The sequence below is a fragment of the Artemia franciscana genome, chromosome 14 (genome assembly GCF_032884065.1).
Source record: "Artemia franciscana chromosome 14, ASM3288406v1, whole genome shotgun sequence".
NCBI lineage: Eukaryota > Metazoa > Arthropoda > Branchiopoda > Anostraca > Artemiidae > Artemia > Artemia franciscana.
This window is the reverse complement of record NC_088876.1, coordinates 29068579-29089608: the sequence shown is the minus strand read 5'-3', so window position 1 is coordinate 29089608 and position 21030 is coordinate 29068579. Positions and strand designations below refer to the sequence as shown.

Genomic DNA, 21030 nt, shown 5'->3' with positions numbered 1-21030 from the left:
ATGTCATATCTATTATATAAAATTTTGTTATATCTTTCAGAAATAAATGCTAGCAACTAAAATGCTACTAATGCAAGCAACTAATGCTAAATTGAATGTTATTTTTCCAAACATACACAATTTGTATGGAATGATATGCAATCAGATTTTTTCTATTGCCTCTAACTTCTCATGGCATTTTTTAAAGTTGATATCTGAAGCATCATTACTAAGCAAAACATCAAACAACAGAAACAAAATAAAAAAAAATCAAGTGGCACCCACTTTCCACCACCTGGTGTACATCTCAGAACGCTGCATGTGCCACAGTGTTGCCACGCTACCTGGTTTGCGTGATTTCTGAGAGTAAGCTCCTCCTCAAAAAAAATATTGCACAAAAACTATTTACACATGTAAAAAAAAAAAAATTACCACAAATTTGAATTTCACTTTGGAATTTTGTCAACATTAAAACTTAATGAACAGAGATAATTCCGTATATGAGGAAGGCTGCCCCCTCTTCATGCTTAAGTTTTCAGTCCTTTTAAAAAAAGCTTCTAATTAAATGACCCTTGTGTTTCACGAGCCGTTCTCTGAAAATTGGGACAAAAGGTCAAACTTTAGTGCAAAAATTGAGGTATTGAGGAGAGGACAAACCCCCCCATACATAAATAGTTTCTATTTGTTTTGATGTTGTTCCTTAGTATCCAATGTGATATCCAATTGCTGAGCAATTGGATAAATGTGTTATTAAAAACAAAGGAAAACCATGAACTACAACATAGAAACTTTTTGCATATTATGAAGTAAGAAACTTGTTATTATAGTGTTTTAAGTCTAGGTTAAAATACCCATTAGTTGCAGAGTTATGATGATTTCGCAAATCATGCCCAGACCTAACCAAAATAAGATGTTGGGCACCAGCCCCTCAAACCCCCGGTTTCTTGCTGTTGAGTTTTATATATCAATAATTGTAAATTGATAGTAATTACCCTGCTTTTCAGTTTTTCTGCTTAAAAACTTACATATTGGATTGCAGTTCAAATTTTGGACCAAATTTTAATATATTGTCAAAATTTGTGTTGAATAAGTCCTTAATGAGCCAGCCAGCACTTGAGCCTAAAATATTCTACCAATCTCCTCCCGCAGGTCGAAGTTGCCAAGTTTCTTGGTGTCCACATAGACTCCTGCCTATCATTTGCAACACATGTGTCCTATATCAGAGCCATAATTTTGCGACAGGTAAGTATGATTAATGGTGTAAATTATTTTCTTCCTCTGGATATCCTTGTCACCCTTTATTATTCTTTTATTTACCCATATATCTCATACTGCGGATCTGTATGGGGCAATACTTATCCTTCAGTTACCAATAAATTAAAATCTGCCCAAAACCGTGCCGTCAAAGCAGTTTTTCGGTTGCCACGACTATATCCCACCAAGGACTTGTACTCCGATTTTGGTTTTATCCCTTTTGAACAAATCATCAAAAAATTAAATCTATCCCTTGAATACTCCGCTTACCATAAAAATCTTCCTCCCCACTTATTATCTTATTTTAATAGTAATAATTCTGAAGGCCACTGTCTCCGTTCATCCAACCGTTCCTTCATTGTCCCCAAGTGTATCTCTAGTTCTGCCCAGCGATCCCCAATTTATAAATCTATACTTCAATGGAATTTAATACCCTCCAGTATCGAGCTATCCACAAGTTTTCGCACGCTATATAACAACGTACTAAAATCTTGATATTATATTTCTCTAAATGTTTATTCAATTTGCTTTAATTACCCATGTTTTCTCTTTTCTTTTTCTTTCTCTTCTTCATTTTCAATTTTTTGTTGTTGTTTTGGTCCTTAACAAGTTCGCTTCTAGGATCTTTATTATTATTGTTGTTATGTATTTTTTTTAATAATAAATTGAATTGAATGAAATTTTTAAAACAGAATTTTGGGTGGACAAAAAAGGGTATTATATATTTGTTTGGATAGAAATTATGTGCGACTTTTGATCTTTCATGTGGTTGGAGCCATTGCAACCTCTACAATAATGAATCAAATTCCAGCACTCATGCCAAAAAGGCTGCTGCTGGTGCTAGACTGATTAAGAATACTCTTTCTGCTTGTTCCACTTAAGTCATCAGTCTTCTGTACAAGGGACTTATGCATCCAAAGCTGGAACTTAGAATGGCTCTAGCCTCCCCTTACTTTAAAAAAGACACAAAAGTGTTGGAAGATAGAGACATGCAGATATAGAGATATGCAGATATAGAGATATGCAGAGACATGACAACAAAGTAATATCAGGCACGCAGGAACCTTCCTACCCTGCAAGACTAACAAAACTGAAACTCCCAACACTTGTATACAGGAATAAATAGAGAGGATGCCCTTCTAAGCTATAAATTATTGAGGGCTAATATGCTCCCAGCATTATTTCCCACTGATGGTCCTAACTTAAGGACTAGAGGTCATCACATGAAACTTCTTAAACAATCTACCCAGAGTCCACACTCAATGATTTTCTCAAGAATCATCAATGATTGGAATAAACTCTTCAAAGAAACTGTTACTGCTGAATTTGTAGACATCTTTAAATAGAGGCTGGGAGCTGAGTGGTCCTCCAGGGAGTGTAAACTCAACTGGGAAGCTATTGATCACCCAACTGCACCTGGTCACTAAATAACTTTGAAAACAACTCAAATCGTCAACTCTGGAGCTCTACAAGGAGAAATCCCTAGATTGCTCCAAGCTGCAATTTAGGGTATTAGGGTTCTCTGATGTCTAAACACACTATGTACATATTTCTAAATGCACTAAAATATTGTATATAAAAAGAAAATAAGGATTATATGTGAGCCCCATCCCCTTCCCCAAAACTTATTCTACATTTATCTGGACGCTTAATGAGAGTTAGGATATCCAGAATTAAAATACACTTTTTGAAGCATCTGCCCCCTCTTCCCCTATGTGCAAAATGAACAACCACCACCACCCCTTCATAATAGCTGATGTGCACTTACAAATTTCTATATATAATTTTGTGAAACTAGAAGCAAATCATTTTACTTAATAAAGCTTTAATATACATTTCAGAAGCACCTCTCTTCCATAAGAATGGAGATATCATCCCACAGCACAATTATTTAGGCTTAATCTAAATTCTAGGATATGAGATACAAATTCAACTCTCCTCCCCTATCCCTTTCTATATTCACTTGAAAACTCATGAAGAGTTAACAGTTTGGGCATTGCAATGGGTTCTTTTTAGCCACTTGTACCTTCTCTCCCACCAATAGAATGACTCACTACCCTTCCTTCATAATACATACTTGATGCCCAATTATACATTATTAAACATAATTCCCTAAAAAACAAAGTGATTTAACTTGCAGCATTACAGCTTCTGCAACTGAGAACCATAGAATATAGTTTTTTTTTTCATACTTTACAATCATTGGTTATCTTGGATTTCAACTGCTATCAACTTGCTCCTCTTTAGGGAAAATTGTAGTTTAATGTTATTGAACAGCAGAAGACAACATTTTCCTGTGGCACAATCTTTATGACCACTTAAAAAGGGCCCAAGAACTTTGAATTTATGCTCAAATGAGCTCTCTACTGATTTTCTATGACCTTTAGATTGAAACAATCACCCCTGAAAAAAAAAAAACATGTACCATATCCATAATCTTTCCTTTGTGAAAAAAAAATACAGTAACTACTTTTTTGTAGATAGGAGCTCAAAACATCTACAATAGGGTTCTCTAATATGATGAATGTAATAATACAATTTTCACTAAAATTGCTTGCTTTTTCAGAGGTGTTTCATCTTTTTTTTCAAAAATCAGGCAAATGTTCTCAGACTTGTACCTATTGGTGAGTAAAAATACACTTAATGAATCCTCTACATCTAAATCAGCATAAAAAGCCATTCTGTTGATGTATCAATTGTCAAAAAGTTTCATCTTTGGAGGTTTGATAAATAGTTTGGTGAATGGCCTGAGCTGCTTCTTAGTCACAGCTTGCTAAAACAGACTGTTTGAAAAGATTTTCTTGTGATAAAAATTTTACTGGAACTTGTTCATTTTGTTCAATCAAATTTGAGCACTGAAAGAGAGAGGGTCAATTTGACAGCTGGATTGTAAGTTTAAGTTTTTCTTTTGCTATTCTATAATTATTTTTATTGTGAAGATATGAGGGAATTCTGTTTGAGGATGAGAATAGCCCTATTATGAAAGAGATATATTTTACATGGCCAAGGAATTGCACATCTTCCCGTTCTTCATTATTTTAACTATACACTGTTGCCGGTCTATATTTGTGAAGTATCTGTTTTTGATAAAGCCACAAATTACGTAAGCTGAATCGTTTATCTTCTACATTTGGGGAAACCTGTACAAAAGAGAGCAATAACAAACACAAAGTGCCGTATTGGTACCGGTGGGATATCCATCCTTAAACTGCTGGGGATAGGCGATTTGAGTATCCGCACTTCCCACAGGTCCAAATTCACCCCCCCCCCTCCAAAGTTCTGAAAACCCCATGACAAATTGCTATCTGTTGGCTGAAAGTTTTTTCCCCAAATTAAAAAAAAAAGGCAGCGCTTTTTTCTCATATCATGCTGCCACTAAGCGAAATTAAGGCCATATCAAGTAGAAGACCAAAAAGGACTCATATAAGTCCGAAAAAAGGATCCAACAATTGTCTTGCCTGCGATATTGCATTAGAAAATGATTCTTATGCCATCCTTTGTGATGGATGTGATAAGTGGATATGTACCGAGTGTCTAGACATGCCTGAACCTGAATATCTGCTTATCACGAAAATCTCCCGACGTGTAGATATTTGTATCAAGTGCCCAGCATGTAAATACGGATCAACATCTGTTAATACTCAAAATCCAAGTGTTGAGAATATCGTACAAGCTACAATAAATAGCATTAAAAATGAGATCATTGATAAAATCCCATCTCAAGCGGCCTTTCAAGAAATTGTCCAAGCATCTTTAAAAGACTTGGAAACATCACTAAAAGCTGAAATCCCAAAAACTGTCAGTGAGATAAAATCACAAGTGTCAGCACTGGAAACCCAGGTGTTCAAAAAATGCTCACTCTCTGAAATGCGTTCTGAAGTCCATACGGTAGTTCTTCAAGAGACAACAAGCATCAAAGCCAATCTTACCCAGCATCTTGATAGTGAGATCCAGCACCACTTTTCTGAAGAAAGGGACAGACAACATAGAGCCCTTAACATTGTTGCGTTTGGGGTCCCTCTGCAACCCAATGACCAACTATTCATCAAGTCTTATATTGATCAAAAGTATAAGCTCAAAGACGTTCACATCAATAACATGAGAAGACTTCCGATCCCTACTAACTCTCTGCTATCTGCAAGCCCTCCTCCTGTTCTTTTTACTGTCCCAAGCATGGACATCAAAAGGTCAATCATCAACCGCTCCTGCAAGCTCCACAAGGATATACAATTTCGTGGTGACGCATCCAAGACAGAGAGAAACAGGAGAAAGGCCTAAGTTGAAGAGTTGAAAAGAAGAACAAGCTCAGGTGAGCCTAACCTCATGATCTTCAAGGGCCAAATTGTTCCAAAAAGCAAGGCTACTCATTGCAGTTGGGAAACCACACCAAGGCCCCCTCCAAACCAATCTGCAATGGAAACCTAGTTATATCATCGCATCTTCATGTAAATAGTTTTGTTTCCCCAGTGCTTTGTTTTGATAAATTGTCAGTTGATATTTCTTGTGAAGCTTCATCCAATCCTTCTCCAAATGTTTCCCATGTTGATTTAAGTGTTGTTTCTGCTAATGTTATATCTAATAATTTGTTCCTGTCATGTCAGAATTCAGCAGATTCAAGTTTTTCAAGTACCATATCTGATGTTACCTCTGAGTCTCAACAGCCAAATTTCCCGAGTTAGAAGGCACTTTCTGGAAACGCTTTCGTGTTCTTTCAAGCAATGTTGACTGTCTGACAAATAAGCTTCTAGAATCCGGGGTGCTTCTTAGGGAAGAAGCAGCAGATGCTGTGAGTTTTGTTGAATTGTTACCAAAACATAGTTTTTTGGCGGTTACTGAAACATCTCTACAGATCTCAAGATATCAACTATTTAGCAACTTGGAGCACCCAAATTGTTGAAGAGGAGTTGGTGTTTAAGTAAGAGATAGTATCCAGGTTAGTGTTGTAAATCCTACTATGCTTGATATATCTTTGATTGAAAGTGTATGGCTTGATATCTCCATTGCTAATAAAAATTTGCGTCTTGGGTGCGTTTATTGAAGTCCTAGTGCTCCTTCCCTTGAAGATAGTGAATTGGCCTTCAGAACTATCATTGATGAAATGACATCTTCAATATCCCTTCCTAGCTCATTTGAGTTAATAATCACTGGAGATTTTAATTTTCCTGCAATTGAGTGGGTCGAAGGAACTGGACATTTTTCATCTAATAGTAGAGACTCACCTTTTTTACTTGCCTATCAAATAATTTTCTTCTTCAGACTATTGATAAGCCTACATGCTATAGAGCTGATCAGAAGCCCTTGCTGTTATACCTTGTCATATTGCATGATACTGATTCCCTCATTCGTAATGATTATTTACTGCCAATTGCTAGTAGTGACCACCTAGTTATTCTGTCTGTGTTGTCCCTAAATAGTCGTCTTCAACCTAAATTTCGTCCTCAGACTTTCACTGATTATGAGGCAATGCAGCAGGAACTTTCATCTGCAGACTGGTCAATGCTTATCACCAGTGACATCAATGAGTTGTGGTTAAATTTCAAAAAAACTCTTCTTGCTCTTGAAACATTCCAGGGTTATTTTTAGAAAACAGCCCAAAACACTTCCCTTCCTCACTAAGGAAGTTAAGAATCTGATTTACCAGAAATCGAGAACTTGGAAACAGTATATGAAGAAGAGGAACCAGGAGACCCTGTCAATTTATAAGGCAGTACAGAATCATGTAACAGATTTTGTAAAAAAACTGAAATCTGCTTAAGAGGAAAAATTAGCTTCTGATATCAAGTTAAACCCAAAATCTTTCTGGAGACATGTCTCTTCTAAAAACCCAAATCATCATACTATTCCTGACCTTGTTGACCAGAGTGTACTACACTCATCTCCAATAGATAAGGCTGACATTCTAAATGCACAATTTGCTTCTGCCTTTACCCAAAATTCAGGTACCTCCTCACCAGATCCTCCATTGTATGAAGGAGTGCTTTTCCCTATGCCTGATCTGTCAGTAAGTGAAGTAATGGTTTTCAATAGCCTTGAGAAGCTTGATGTAAATAAGTCAAAGGGACCAGACAGTGTTCATTCACATCTTCTTAAGGAGTGTCAAAAAGCTCTCAGTTACCACCTGTGCATGCTGTTCCGGTTATCTCTTCAAAATGGGGAACTAACGCACGATTGGAAAACATCTTATATAACCCCACTCCATAAAAAGGGAGGAAGAGACTCAGCAGAAAATTACTGTCCTATAAGCATCACCTCTGCAGTTGTTAAGGTGCTTGAGAGATTTGTTAATAAAGCCCTAATTGAACATCTTGAGGTCAATAATATCCTTTCCACATCACAACATGGATTCAGATCTGGTAGATCTGTGGACACTAACCTCATCCAAACATATGAATTAGTGACTACACTGCTTGATAAGGGTTTTCCTGTCAACATGATTCTTCTTGATCTGTCCAAAGCATTTGACAAAGTTTGTCATGAATTCCTCATAATCAAATTGAGGGCTGCAGGTGTCAACGAAGGTGTTGTACAGTGGATTATGGGCTTCCTTTCTGAAAGATCACAAAGTGTCAGAGTTTTTGATTTGCAAGGAACTCCTAATTTCTCTTCTCCCACAACTGTATTAAGTGGCGTGCCCCAGGGCACTATTCTTGGACCAACACTTCAACTTCTATGTTAACAAACTACCAACCCTTCTTTCAAATCTTATTACTCTTTACGCTGATGACTCGAAACTAGTAGGAAAAGCGGCTACTCCCTCTGACCAGCAATCAATTCAAACAGATCTTGATAGGAAGATGGGCTAACATGTGGCTTCTGACTTTCAATGTTGACAAATGCCATGTAATCCATTTTGGCAAACAATAACATCAACAATAACAAATCCATGAGGCTGCATAAATTTGAACCCTGGATATATATGTATTAAACTCTGAGATAAAACTGTTTTTCTTTGTTTTTTGGATTTTCCCTGGTCTTGTGTTACCCTAGGTGTTGATTTAAGGGACCTACCTCAGTGCTGTGATTGATATATTTAGACTTTAGGGCAATTCATTTTATTTTCAATTCTCCAGGGAATTGCACATCTTCCCGTTCTTCATTATTTACCTATACAGAGTTGCCGGTCTAAATTTGCGAAGCATCTGTTTTTCTGATAAAGCCACAGATTACGTAAGCTGAATCGTTTATCTTCTGCATTTGGGGAAACCTGTGCAGAAGAGAGTGATAACAAACATGAAGAGCCATATTGGTACCGGCAGGATATCCATCCTTAAACTGCTGGGGATAGGCGATTTGAGTATCCGCGCTTCCCACAGGTCCCCCAAGTTCTGAAAACCCTGTGATAAATTGATATCTGTTGGCTGAAAGCTTTTTTTCCCCTGCATTTTTTTCCAGTGCTTTTTTCTCATATCATGCCGCCACCTAGCGAAATTAAGGCCACATCAAGTAGAAGACCAAAAAGGACTCATATAAGTCCAAAAAAAGGATCCGACAATTGTCTTGCCTGCAATATTGCGTTAGAAAATGATTCTTATGCCATTCTTTGTGATGGGTGTGACAAGTGGATATGTACTGAGTGTCTAGACATGCCTGAACCTGAATATCTGCTTATCACAAAAATCTCCCGATGTGTAGATATTTGTATCAAGTGCCCAGCATGTAAATACGGATCAACATCTGTTAATACTCAAAATCCTAGTGTTGAGATAAATTCCCATCTCAAGCGGCCTTTCAAGAAATTGCCCAAGCATTTTTAAAAGACTTGGAAACATCATTAAAAGCTGAAATCTCAAAAACTGTCAGTGAGATAGAATCACAAGTGTCAGCACTGGAAACCCAGGTGTCCAAAAAATGCTCCCTCTCTGAAATGCGTTCCGAAGTCCAGATGGTAGTTCTTCAAGAGACAACAAGCATCAAAGCCAATCTTACCCAGCATCTTGATAGTGAGATCCAGCGCCATTTTTCTGAAGAAAGGGACAGACAACATAGAGCCCTTAACATTGTTGCGTTTGGGATCCCAGACTGTCCCAAGCCTGGACATCAAAAGGTCAATCATCAACCGCTCCCACGAGCTCCATGAGGATATACAATTTCGTGGTGACGCATCCAAGACAGAGAGAAACAGGAGTAAGGCTTTAGTTGAGGAGTTGAAAAGAAGAATAAGCTCAGGTAAGCCCAACCTCATGATCTTCAAGGGCCAAATCATTCCAAAAAACGAGGGTGCTCATTGCAGTTGGGAAGCGCCACCCCGGTCCCCTCCAAAGCAATCCACAATGAAAACCTAGTCATATCATCGCATCCTCATGTAAATAGTTTTGTTTCCCCAGTGCTTTGTTTTGATAAATCATCAGTTGATATTTCTTGTGAAGCTTCATCCAATCCTTCTCCAAATGTTTCCCATGTCAATTTAAGAGCTATTTCTGCTAATGTTAATTCAAATGTTATATCTAATAATTTGCTTGTGTCATGTCAGAATTCAGCAGATTCAAGTTTTTCAAGTACTATATCTGATATTACCTCTGAGTCTCAACAGCCAAATTTCCCAAGTCAGAAGCCCCTTTCTGAAAATAATTTCCATGTTCTTTCAAGCAATGTTGACTGTCTGACAAATAAGCTTCTAGAATCTGGAGTGCTTCTTAGGGAGGAAGCAGCAGATATTGCGAGTTTTGTTGAATTGTTACCAAAACATAGTTTTTTGGTGGTTATTGAAACATCCCTACAGATCTCGGGATATCAACTATTTAGCAACTTGGCGCACTCAAATTGTCGAAGAGGAGTTGGTGTTTATGTAAGAGATGGTATCCAGGTTAGTGTTGTAAATCCTACTATGCTTGATATATCTTTGATAGAAAGTGTATGGCTTGATATCTCCATTGCTAATAAATATTTGCATCTTGGGTGCGTTTATCAAAGTCCAAGTTCTCCTTCCATTGAAGATAGTGAATTGGCCCTCAAAACTATCATTGAGGAAATGACATCTTCAATTTCCCTTCCTAGCTCATTTGAGTTAATAAACACTGGAGATTTTAATTTTCCTGCAATTGAGTGGGTTGAAGGAACTGGACATATTTCATCTAATAGTAGAGACTCACCTTTTTTATCTTGCCTATCAAATAATTTTCTTCATCAGACTATTGATAAGCCTACACGCTATAGAGCTGATCAGAATCCCTTGCTGTTAGACCTTGTCATTTTGCGTGATACTGATTCCCTCATTCATAATGATTATTTACCGCCAATTGCTAGTAGTGACCACCTAGTTATTCTGTCTGTGTTGTCCCTAAATAGTCGTTAACCTAAATTTCGTCCTCAGACCTTCACCAACTATGAGGCAATACAGCAGGAACTTTCATCTGCAAACTGGTCAATGCTTATCACCAGTGACATCAATGAGTCATGGCTAAATTTCAAAACAACTCTTCTTGCTCTTGAAAAGAAACATTCCAGGGTTATTTTTAGGAAACAGCCCATAACACTTCCCTTCCTCACTAAGGAAGTTAAGAAGCTGATTAACCAGAAATCTAGAGCTTGGAAACGGTATATGAAGAAGAGGAACCAGGAGACCCTGTCATTTTATAAGGCAGTACAGAATTGGGTAACAGATTCTGTAAAAAAACTGAAATCTGCCTACAAGGAAAATTTGGCTTCTGAGATCAAGTTAAACCCAAAATCTTTTTGGAGACATGTCTCTTCTAAAAACCCAAATCATCATACTATTCCTGACCTTGTTGACCACAGTGTATTACACTCATCTCTGATAGATAAGGCTGACATTCTAAATGCACAATTTGCTTCTGCCTTTACCCAAAATTCAGGCACCTCCTCACCAGATCCTCCATTGTATGAAGTACTTTTCCCTATGCCTGATCTGTCAGTAGGTGAATTAATGGTTTTCAATAGCCTTGAGAAGCTTGATGTAAATAAGTCAAAGGGACCAGATGGTGTTCATCCACGTCTTCTTAGGGAGTGTTGAAAAGCTCTCAGCTACCCTCTGTGCATGCTGTTCTGGTTATCTCTTCAAAATGGGGAACTACCACATGATTGGAAAACATCTTATATAACCCCAATCCATAAAAAGGGACAAAGAGACTCAGCAGAGAATTACCGTCCCATAAGCATCACCTCTGCAGTTGTTAAGGTGCTTGAGAGATTTGTTAATAAAGCTCTAATTGAACATCTTGAGGTCAATAATATCCTTTCCACATCACAACATGGTTTCAGATCTGGTAGATCTGTGGACACTAACCTTATCCAAACATATGAATTAGTGACTACACTGCTTGATGAGGGTTTTCCTGTCGACATGATTCTTCTTGATCTGTTCAAAGCATTTGACAAAGTTTGTCATGAATTCCTCATAATCAAATTGAGGGCTGCAGGTGTTAACAAAGGTGTTGTACAGTGGATTATGGGCTTCCTTTCTGAAAGATCACTGAGTTTTTGATTTGCAAGGAACTCCTCACTTCTCTTTTCCCACAACTGTATTAAGTGGCGTGCCCCAGGGCACTATTCTTGGACCAACACTTTTCAACTTCTATGTTAACGAATTACCCACCCTTCTTTCCGATCTTATTACCCTTTACACTGATGACTCAAAACTAGTCAGAAAAGTGGCTACTCTCTCTGATCAGCAATCAATTCAAACAGATCTTGATAGTCTAGAAAGCTGGCCTAACATGTGGCTTCTGACTTTCAATGTTGACAAATGCCATGTAATTCATTTTGGCAAAAATAACAAGCATCATAAGTATTTCCTTTAAGACAACTTCCTTTCTGCTGTTTCTGATGAAAGAGATCTTGGGGTTATTGTAGATCACCAATTAAAGTTTAGCAGCCATGCTAAGTCTGCTTCATCTTCTGCAAATAAAACCCTCGGTATCATAAAAAGAACCATCTCCAGCCAACACCCTAGAGTTCTTAAGAAGTTATATAAGGCACTTGTACATCCACACCTGGAGGTTGGAATGTCATTGGCAGCCCCTTTCTTCCAAAAAGATAGGAAGTTGCTTGAGGATGTCCAGCATCATGCCACTAAGATGGTTACCAACATGAATAAATTTCCATACAAAGAAAGATTACATCGTTTGAAGCTGCCAACACTGACATACCAACAGAAAAGGGGTGACATTATTTTTACCAAAAAATCCTCTCTAAAAATACCCTTCCTGGTCTCTTTGCACAGCCCTTGCATTCTGGTACTAGAGGACATTCCTTGAAGCTCTCCATTGACATGTTCAAGTACCACCTTGATAGGGAATGGCTCTGCCAGGAGTTCCTTTACAATTGGGAAGCTGCAGAGTCCTCGACAAGAGTCTAATCTAACAGCCACAATCTACACCAAATGAATTTTTTTTTCTCATGGAGCATCACAAGGATGGAAAATCCTTATATCACTCCAAGCTGCAATTTAAGGTAAGGTAATAACAAGCATCATAAGTATTTCCTTCAAGGCAACTTCCTTTCTGCTTTTTCCAATGAAAGAGATCTTGGGGTATTGTAGATCACAAATTAAAGTTTAGCAGCCATGCTAAGTCTGTTTCATCTTCTGCAAACAAAACCCTCTGTATCATAAAAAGAACCATCTCCAGCCAACACCCTAGAGTTCTTACGAAGTTATATAAGGTGCTTGTCTGTCCATGCCTGGAGATTGGAATGTCATTGGCAGCCCCTTTCTTCAAAAAAGATAAATTGCTTGAGGATGTCCAGCATTGTGCCACTAAGATGGTTAGCAACATGAATAAATTTCTATACAAAAAAGAGTACATCATTTGAAGCTGCCAATAATGGAAAAGGGGTGACATTCTTTTAACCAAAAAAATCCTCTCTAAAAATACCCTTCCTGGTCTCTTTGCACAGCCCTTGCATTCTGGTACTAGAGGACATTTACTGAAGCTATCTATGCAGAGTTCCACAAGTAGACATAGAAGCCACTTCTTCAGCCAAAGAATCATCAATATGAGGAACCAGCTCTCTGAAGAAACAGTTTCTGCTACTCCAACTGACATGTTCAAGTCCCACCTTGATAGGGAATGGCTCTGCCAGGAGTTCCTTTACAATTGGGAAGCTACAGAGTCCTCCACAAGAGTCTAATCTAAAAGCCACAATCTACATCAAACAAATTCTTTTTTTCATGGAGCATCACAAGGATGGATAATCCTTATATTGCTCCTAGCTGCAATTTAAGATCTTGCAAAAATTGCACAAGCTGTGTGTACTATTATAAAACCAAAACTTGGCACCCAAGTTGTTGATCCAGGACAGGTAAATAAAGTTTCCAAGAATGAATTCAGAGTCTAAGAATCCCCCTGGAAGGTATTTCTAAGTCCCTATCCCTAATCTTTCTTTACCATATTCTAAGACTTAGGATATTGTACAAAGACAAGTTAACACCTATTTTAACCTTGAAAAACAATAAATCTTTATGCAACTCTTGTGTGAGTCTAATTTTCTTTTATTCTAGGTTTTGGACATGAGAGGTCCCTTTGCCTGTGTATCCTTTTCATTTAAAATTTTGCTATGTTGTATTTCAGAATTTTTATCTAAATGTATTTATAATGAAACTTTCTTTTATTATTGTAATAACATCCCCTGCTTCTCACTTGCCATTATGATTAGGCATCTGATTCCCCCTTAGAAAAGTTTATGTGGGTATTTATGTTGTCAACCTATAGAACCAGCTTTCAGAAGACAGTATCTGCTGAATCATATCTCACATTTAAGTACAAAATTGACTAAGAGTGGCTATGTCAAGAGTTTCTACTAAACTGGAGAGTAGCTGATTCCTCAACACAAACAGTGTATAATTATTCCTACAGATATCATCATAGAGCATAACAAAGATTGAAATCCTAAATTTTCTCAAAACTGCAATTTAAGGCAAGGAGAATTTAAGGCAACTGTTTTTTTACAAAATAATAGGATATTTGAAATTGCAAATCTGTAATAGTTTAGAAACAAATTTGGGCTATATATTTGCACATCAGGAGGGTGGGGGTAAAGCTTAGCATATATTAAATATGTAAACCAGCCATTGCTGTATTTAATATAGTTAAATTTATAGTCTGAGACCAATGTTTAAGCCTTTTTTATACCCTATATTTAGGTCATTTATAAGAGGTCAAAAAGTGCTTAAATCTGAATTCCCAGTAGAAGTGATTATTATATTTGTAAAGAGTATAATAAAAGGCATCAAGTGGTACATTAACTTTATACAAAAGCCAGTAATACTGTTTGCTATAAATTAACCCACATCTTAAGCACTAAGTTTGATACTGATTTGCCTTGTGCCTATGTTCAGATTTTAAAAAGGTCACTTTGTTTTCTAGAGACCCCAAAAAGCGTAGTCATCAGAATAGACAGTGATTTTGTTTTTATTTAATTCACCATATCATTAATAGGTCTAGGCCTACAGGCCCTAGTTTATGCTACTTGTTTGTCCCACTGTGCCTAGTTGTTCTAGTGACATTCTAGACTGAAGTACATCTATGTTAGGCTATCTTAAATTGAGATTGCCAGCAAGATAAAACAATGACCTCCTGAAGTGAGAACTTTTTTCTTCTTAATAGCCCCAACTATGCACTAATACCAAAATCAATTACAATAAGCCTATTGAACACAGGAGTATAACTAGCATAGGCTAAATGAGTAATACTAGAAATATTTAGGCCTCGTAATAGGCTATTCATACCAGAGAATAAGCTTACCTAATTTTCAAATATTTCTTTGAAATCCAGTTGCAATGCAGTGAACATAGAACAGAAAATTTACAATTAGGTTTCTACTAGACAATTTCAATATTTTTATTTTTGTTGCTGCTGTTCAGCAAACTTTCATAAATAATATAAACCTTGGATTGGAAGTTTCAGTCATCTGAAATCTTATTTTATTCTTTTAATAGATGGTAGCTTATAATATACTATATTAATTCGAAAAACGTCTGCGTAAAATTTAAATTTTACGTAACAGGAGGTAGGCTACTAGATTACATTCCTAAACTAGGCCTATTATTATTAAATCTAGGCTTATTATTAGACAGTCTAGGCTTATTCACATTTGTCATAGATTTATAGTGGCTACTTTAAAAGTACCGGCGCACTCTTGATTCTAGGATATAGGCTAGGGCAAATATGTAGTTTTCAACATTAGGCTACCTTACTTGCCTGAAATCGTATTGTGCAGCAAATAAGGAATTATCCTATAGGTACTGGCTAGTAAAGATTTTAAGCCAATGTATAGGCTGAATCCCATTTTTAAAGCCATGACTTGGACAACCAATCTTAGTCCATAGCTCCCTTGAAGGCCTCCATACTAAGGGTTAAGACTGCTCCTTTGCCTAGGGAGCTCCAGAGCTTTGTTACTAAGGGTTAAGATTGCTCCTTTGCCTAGGGAGCTCCAGAGCTTTGTGACTCTATTTGAGAAGAAGTTAGTCTGGTGTTGGCTTGTTTGCAGTACAGCTTCTTGGTAAGTTCTCTGATTCTTGTTGACTGGTCATGTTCAAGCATATTTTGGGTAAAATTCTAGTTAATTGACTTCTTGCTATCTTGGAAAAGGTGTAATTTAGGAAAATGAAGCTTTCAGGGATGGGTCTACAGGCTAAAGTATGTCCTGGGAAGGTATTTTAAAGTACCCACCTCCACTCCTTCCTCTAGAGGGCCCTGAAATTCACCTACATGACAGGTCTGTACCTATTGAAATTTTGAAAAAACATTTTACCTTAATTTTCAGTTACTAGTTGCTTTTTCTCTGCCTTTAGTTCTGAAAATACAATTCCTGTTATTTGAGTAGAATTCTGAGCCACATCAATGTTTTTTTTCAAAATTTAGGAAATGTATTTGCATATCTTTAAGACCTTACAAAACTGAATTGAGCAAAGTTATGAAGCAGAAAACAATTTAGTTGTACTTCAATTAAGCAGAAGATCTATTTTGCAAGGTTTTAGTTTTATAACACACATCAAAGGTCAGGGCTCTCTAGAGGGAGAAGGAGTGGAGGTAGTTGCTTCAAAATACCTTCCTGGGTCAAACTGTATTCTGTAGATTCATCCCTGAAAGTTTCATTTTCCTAACCTAAACCCTTTCTGAGATAGCAAGAAGTAAATTAACTAGAATTTTACCATATTTTATTGCATGGACTGAGTGTGCAGCATTTTGTAGGCCATGATGACATCCCCACACTTCTGTTGATAGGAAAGGGTAGAATCTGTAACTTCTCCAGACAGGATTGGTTGTCCAGGCTTTTATAACCCTCTATTGATTTAGTTGCCTGCCCTTGGACACTCTCTAGTTTTTTTCTTGTTGCCTTTAATGAATAGGGTTGCCATAGTCATGCCAAATTCCAGTTTTGGTCAAAGAAGTCCTTTGTATAGCTTTGACATCAACTTTGGTGACCTACTGCAGAATGTTTGTCTTACAATTCCCAGGGTCTTTATGATGTTGGAGGCAACTGACTGAGCATGTTTGCCAAACTTCCATTCACTCATCCACAAGTATATCCAAGTCTCTCAGTATATCCAATCACAAGTATATCCAATCTCTTTCAGCATGGAAGGAACCATCATTTGCCCAACACCATCTACTCCACATTTGTGATAATGATCCCTCACATTCAAATTTCAAATGGATTGTTTTACATATCTTGAATATTAAATTCTAAACTCTAGAGTTTTGCCCAATCAGAGAATTTGTCTAGGTTAGCTTTTAATAAGGCTCTGTCTTTGGTTGTTTTTTCAGGGCTGATGATTTTTGAATCATTGGCATACAGGAATATTTATTTCTGACAGATTATGAGGCCTTCTTGATATAGATGTTAAACTATATCTACATTGCATAGGCAATGTGAGGTGTGGTGGCAACCTTTGTTCTTCGCCAAGTAAAGTATTGCAAGAGCAACACTTTGGTTTTGTTCCCTTGCTTTGATTAAATGCTGAAGTTGTTAATCTGTAAGGATCTTAAAATAAATACTAGGTACACCTACTCACAAGTACTACTAAAGTTGTCAACCCCTTTAAATTTTTAAACTGGGTATATCTCATGAAGGAATTTTTCTACCAAAAAATGGATGACATATACTTTGATCAGCTCATCAATAGCTATTGCCATAAAAAAATGTATCTCAGTTCAAAAGTTGACTTTTTTGCCAAAGGCCAAGTTTCTAACATCATTACTTAGAAAGGAGCAAAAGATAAACTCTAATTTTTTAGCAATGAGTAAAGTTTAAGAGGCACATCTGATTCCATTTCTCTATTGCAATCCCAAGTGCTAAAACCAAATGATAAAATCAGCTGAAATCACAAAAAGAAATGGGTAGAAACACAAGCAAAAACCATACTTTTTGGCCCCAGGCAAGAGTTCTATGGAGCTTTCCAAAATGCAAAGTCATATTCATCAATCCAGCCTAAGGTCCACACTTTCTGTAAAAACCACAGAGGTTAGACCCCTACCACTTTCTAGGAATAAGCTGAAATTGGGGTGCTTTCAGCTGACTAAAGTGTTGCTCTTGCAACACAATAATGCTGGACCAAGGATTGTTCCCTGTCGGAATCTACTTTCCACTTCAGTACTATCTGAGGAAAATATCTGTCCATTTTCTCTATGCACCTTTATGCTCTGCCTTCTATCTTTCTGGAATTCCATCACCCATTCAACAATCCCTTGGCTTTTTCTGATTGCAATTAATTTTGCCTATAGTCAAAGATGACATAGGCCTACTTTGTCAAATGATTTGGCAAAACCTAGGAGATTGAGGTCTGCTGTGATTCCTCTGTCTAGGAGCTCAGTGACAAAATTGTATGTATCTATCAGATTTGTATCAATGGATTGCCCTGATCTAAATCCATGCTGACTCTGCATGATAAGATTGTTGAAGGTGAGGTGTTTACCAATGGCAGTATTTACTATTCCTTCCAGAATTTTTTGAACAGTGGATATAATGCTAATAGGGTTGTAATTTGATGGGTCTAATCAGCTGCCACCTTTATGGATAAGGACAGCATTAGCATTCTGCTAATCCTGAGGTACTGTCTTTGTATCTAGGGATTTTTGGAAAGGTGCTGCTAGAAGCAAGGCCAATTCTGCATGAACTTCATTTAATGTCTGAGGGTGTATTCTGTCAGACCCTACAGATTTATTCTGATTCAGGTTTTTCAGCCTAACCTCAACATTGTCTTTACTGACCATAATTGGTGAAATTAGTTTATCAACTGTATGTTTAGGCTGATTGGGAAGTGGATCTATCTGGGGTAGGGAAGACTTTTGGAACTGATTGCTCAGTGTCTCAGCTATTTCTTTAGGGTTGGTAATGTGTACTTTATTGACAGAAAGCTCAGTTACTGAGTGTCTCCTGGGTTTTGCAGGGAAGTATACCTCCAAAATTTATTGGGATTTGATTTGGAAGCTTCTGCATTTGCTTCTTTAATATAATTTAGCTTTGATGTAAGTAAATACATTGTTTGATGCTTTTTTAAATCTTCTTTCCTAATTCAATAATTGCTTCTGGTAGAAATAAAATTTTTAGTTCTTAATGGGGCCCCCAAAAGCTAAAACAGTCCATAACCTAGTAGCCAAAGTTTAAAAGCATGTTTCTAAACAAACTATTACAGATGTAGCAGTCAACCACATAAGGAGACATGTTCAGACAACAATTCTTACTTCATAATATGCATATTATTCCTAGTAAATATAGGCCTATCTTGCAGTAGGAGAACCTTCACTTCTTTTCTTGTTTTATGGCATTTCTAAGTAATCCGTGAATTTCCCCACCCCCCTAATCTGTAAATATATACCTAGAATTGCATTCTGAATTGTTTTCTTAACAATTCTTGATGGAAAATCCTTAAATTTGCTCCATGCTGTTTAAGGTAATTAGTATGTTTCCTTATGCACTGGACTAACCCTATGCTTACTCTACTATTATCTGTTGAACCTTAGTTTGTAATTAAGAGAAAGTGCATTAAAACCATGTTAATAAAATAATTATTGATAAGGAAATATGTTAAGAAAACAATTCTCACCTCATAGCCTAATATGCAGAGTAATTGTAGTTGACACATTTTAACTGCAGCTCTACTATACTTTAATAAAGCATCATAGAAAAATAAAGGGGAGGAATTTTTAAAATGTTTTGTAAAGATTCAAGAACTGGGTATTTTTTTAAATCTAGGGTTGGTGAATTTTTTTAATACTTAAAAAAAAACTAATCTGGGGATGGCAATTATCCCCTTCTCAATTGATACCCCTATCCTCTTGTATAATTTTTTAGTCAAATCCAAAGGGATGAGCATCCCTTGTAACCACATTTGCCCATGTTAGCTTGTTGTTATTCTTTAGTTTGGTTATTTTGCTCAATTTACTTTTGCTCAATTTACTATGTGTTTTATTCAATAGTTTTACTTTATATGTTTTGGAATGGCTAAATCTGTTATTCAGGTTTTCTATTAAGCTGTGAAGATGACCCTGTATCGCCTTGCAAAAATTTTATATGAAGCAGCAAATGACCATCACAATTGCCTTTATTTAAAAAATCTTGGCTGTAGTGTCTCCAGTCATGGTGCCTGAGGCAACTTGTCATGATCACTCTCCCTTTGAACAGGTCTAATTGCAACTTATTTTCTGGATGCAATATTATTCATTTATAATTGAAGGAATACAAGAGGCACATGAGGCATGTCTCTTTTCTATTATAAAACTTATATAAAACTGTTTATAGAACTTAACCTTTAAATTCTTCTAAAAAGTCAGAGCAATCATTTTTCATGCTCTTCCAACTAAATGAGTTTCAGATAGTTCAGTTAAACATTTGTGTATAATTTTAAATGCCCCTTTTGATTCAATGCATTAATTTGATTTAATGATTTAATGCATTAATTTTAGAAGATTAGTCAGTTGGTGGTCAAGAATTTCTTTCAAGTCCACACATGACACATGAAATTATCATTTTTATGTTGTTTTATTTATTATAGACAGTCTTTAGCTGAGATTTGAAATGCTTGTGAAGAAACTTCTGATAAGAGAGGTAAGTTCTATTTAACTTCTTTATTTCTAATTCTTATAATATACAAGGCAAATTTTCTTTTGTAATAACTCATGAAGATTTAAATTATACTGCTTCTCATTTGATCTCATAAACATTAAGCATAAATAAAATATTATAAAGAAGCTTTTTCTTTAGCTTCAAGCAAAAGTGGCATGTATAAGAATACAACTGTATGCATTGTACTAGGTCTGTTTGTTGTACTAATGATGTAATATGACTCAAGAAGTTCTTGGAGGCTACCTGTCCATAGAGTAGTCCATGAGATCTCTTAGAGAAGGTTTAAATATGGCTGCTTTATCCAGGTAATGTTTATAATTTCTGAAGGCTCCAAGTTAGTTTTGATTGGCAAGATCTTTTATTGATTGCCTAACAGGTTTCATGCACAAAGATCAGAAAATTGGATGCTACAGTGATGACAGTGGTCAGGTATGGTTCCAAAGCATGGAGACTCCAAAATCTAGTGGGGAATTTGTTAGATATTTTCAAGAGAAATTTTTTACAGATTATTTTGGGTTCCCAACTGACTGACAATATCTAAAACATTAAGCTGGACAAAAAGATGCGTTAATCCTGCTTTCTAGGGCTATAATGAGAGAATGGTTAAGATGGCTAGGACATGTTCTGCAAATGAAGGATGATATATTTTCCAAGAGTGTACTTGTTGGGTAACTGTGTAGGGTCAAACAAAAAGCAGGCTGCCCCCGAATGGGGTGGGAGGATTTTGTAAGGAAAATGGGAACTTCATGGGAGGGTGTAAAGAGGGAGACTTTG

The 21030-nt window shown here is 36.7% G+C and overlaps 2 protein-coding genes across 2 annotated transcripts in view; one reads left to right on the top strand and one right to left on the bottom strand.

Annotated features, from left to right (window-relative positions):
- The window catches only part of LOC136035542 (repulsive guidance molecule A-like), a 53989-nt gene extending 38943 nt beyond the window's left edge, over positions 1-15046 (bottom strand). The window contains exon 1 of the mRNA XM_065717394.1: positions 14934-15046. The gene's annotated coding sequence lies outside the window, so the exon portion shown is untranslated. The remainder of the gene's footprint in view (positions 1-14933) is intronic.
- Positions 15047-15118: 72 nt separating this feature from the next.
- The window catches only part of LOC136035543 (electron transfer flavoprotein subunit alpha, mitochondrial-like), a 30178-nt gene continuing 24266 nt past the window's right edge, over positions 15119-21030 (top strand). The window contains exons 1-2 of the mRNA XM_065717396.1: positions 15119-15198; positions 20186-20238. Of these exons, the coding sequence (XP_065573468.1) occupies positions 20209-20238 (30 nt within the window). The 5' untranslated portion in view covers positions 15119-15198; positions 20186-20208. The remainder of the gene's footprint in view (positions 15199-20185; positions 20239-21030) is intronic.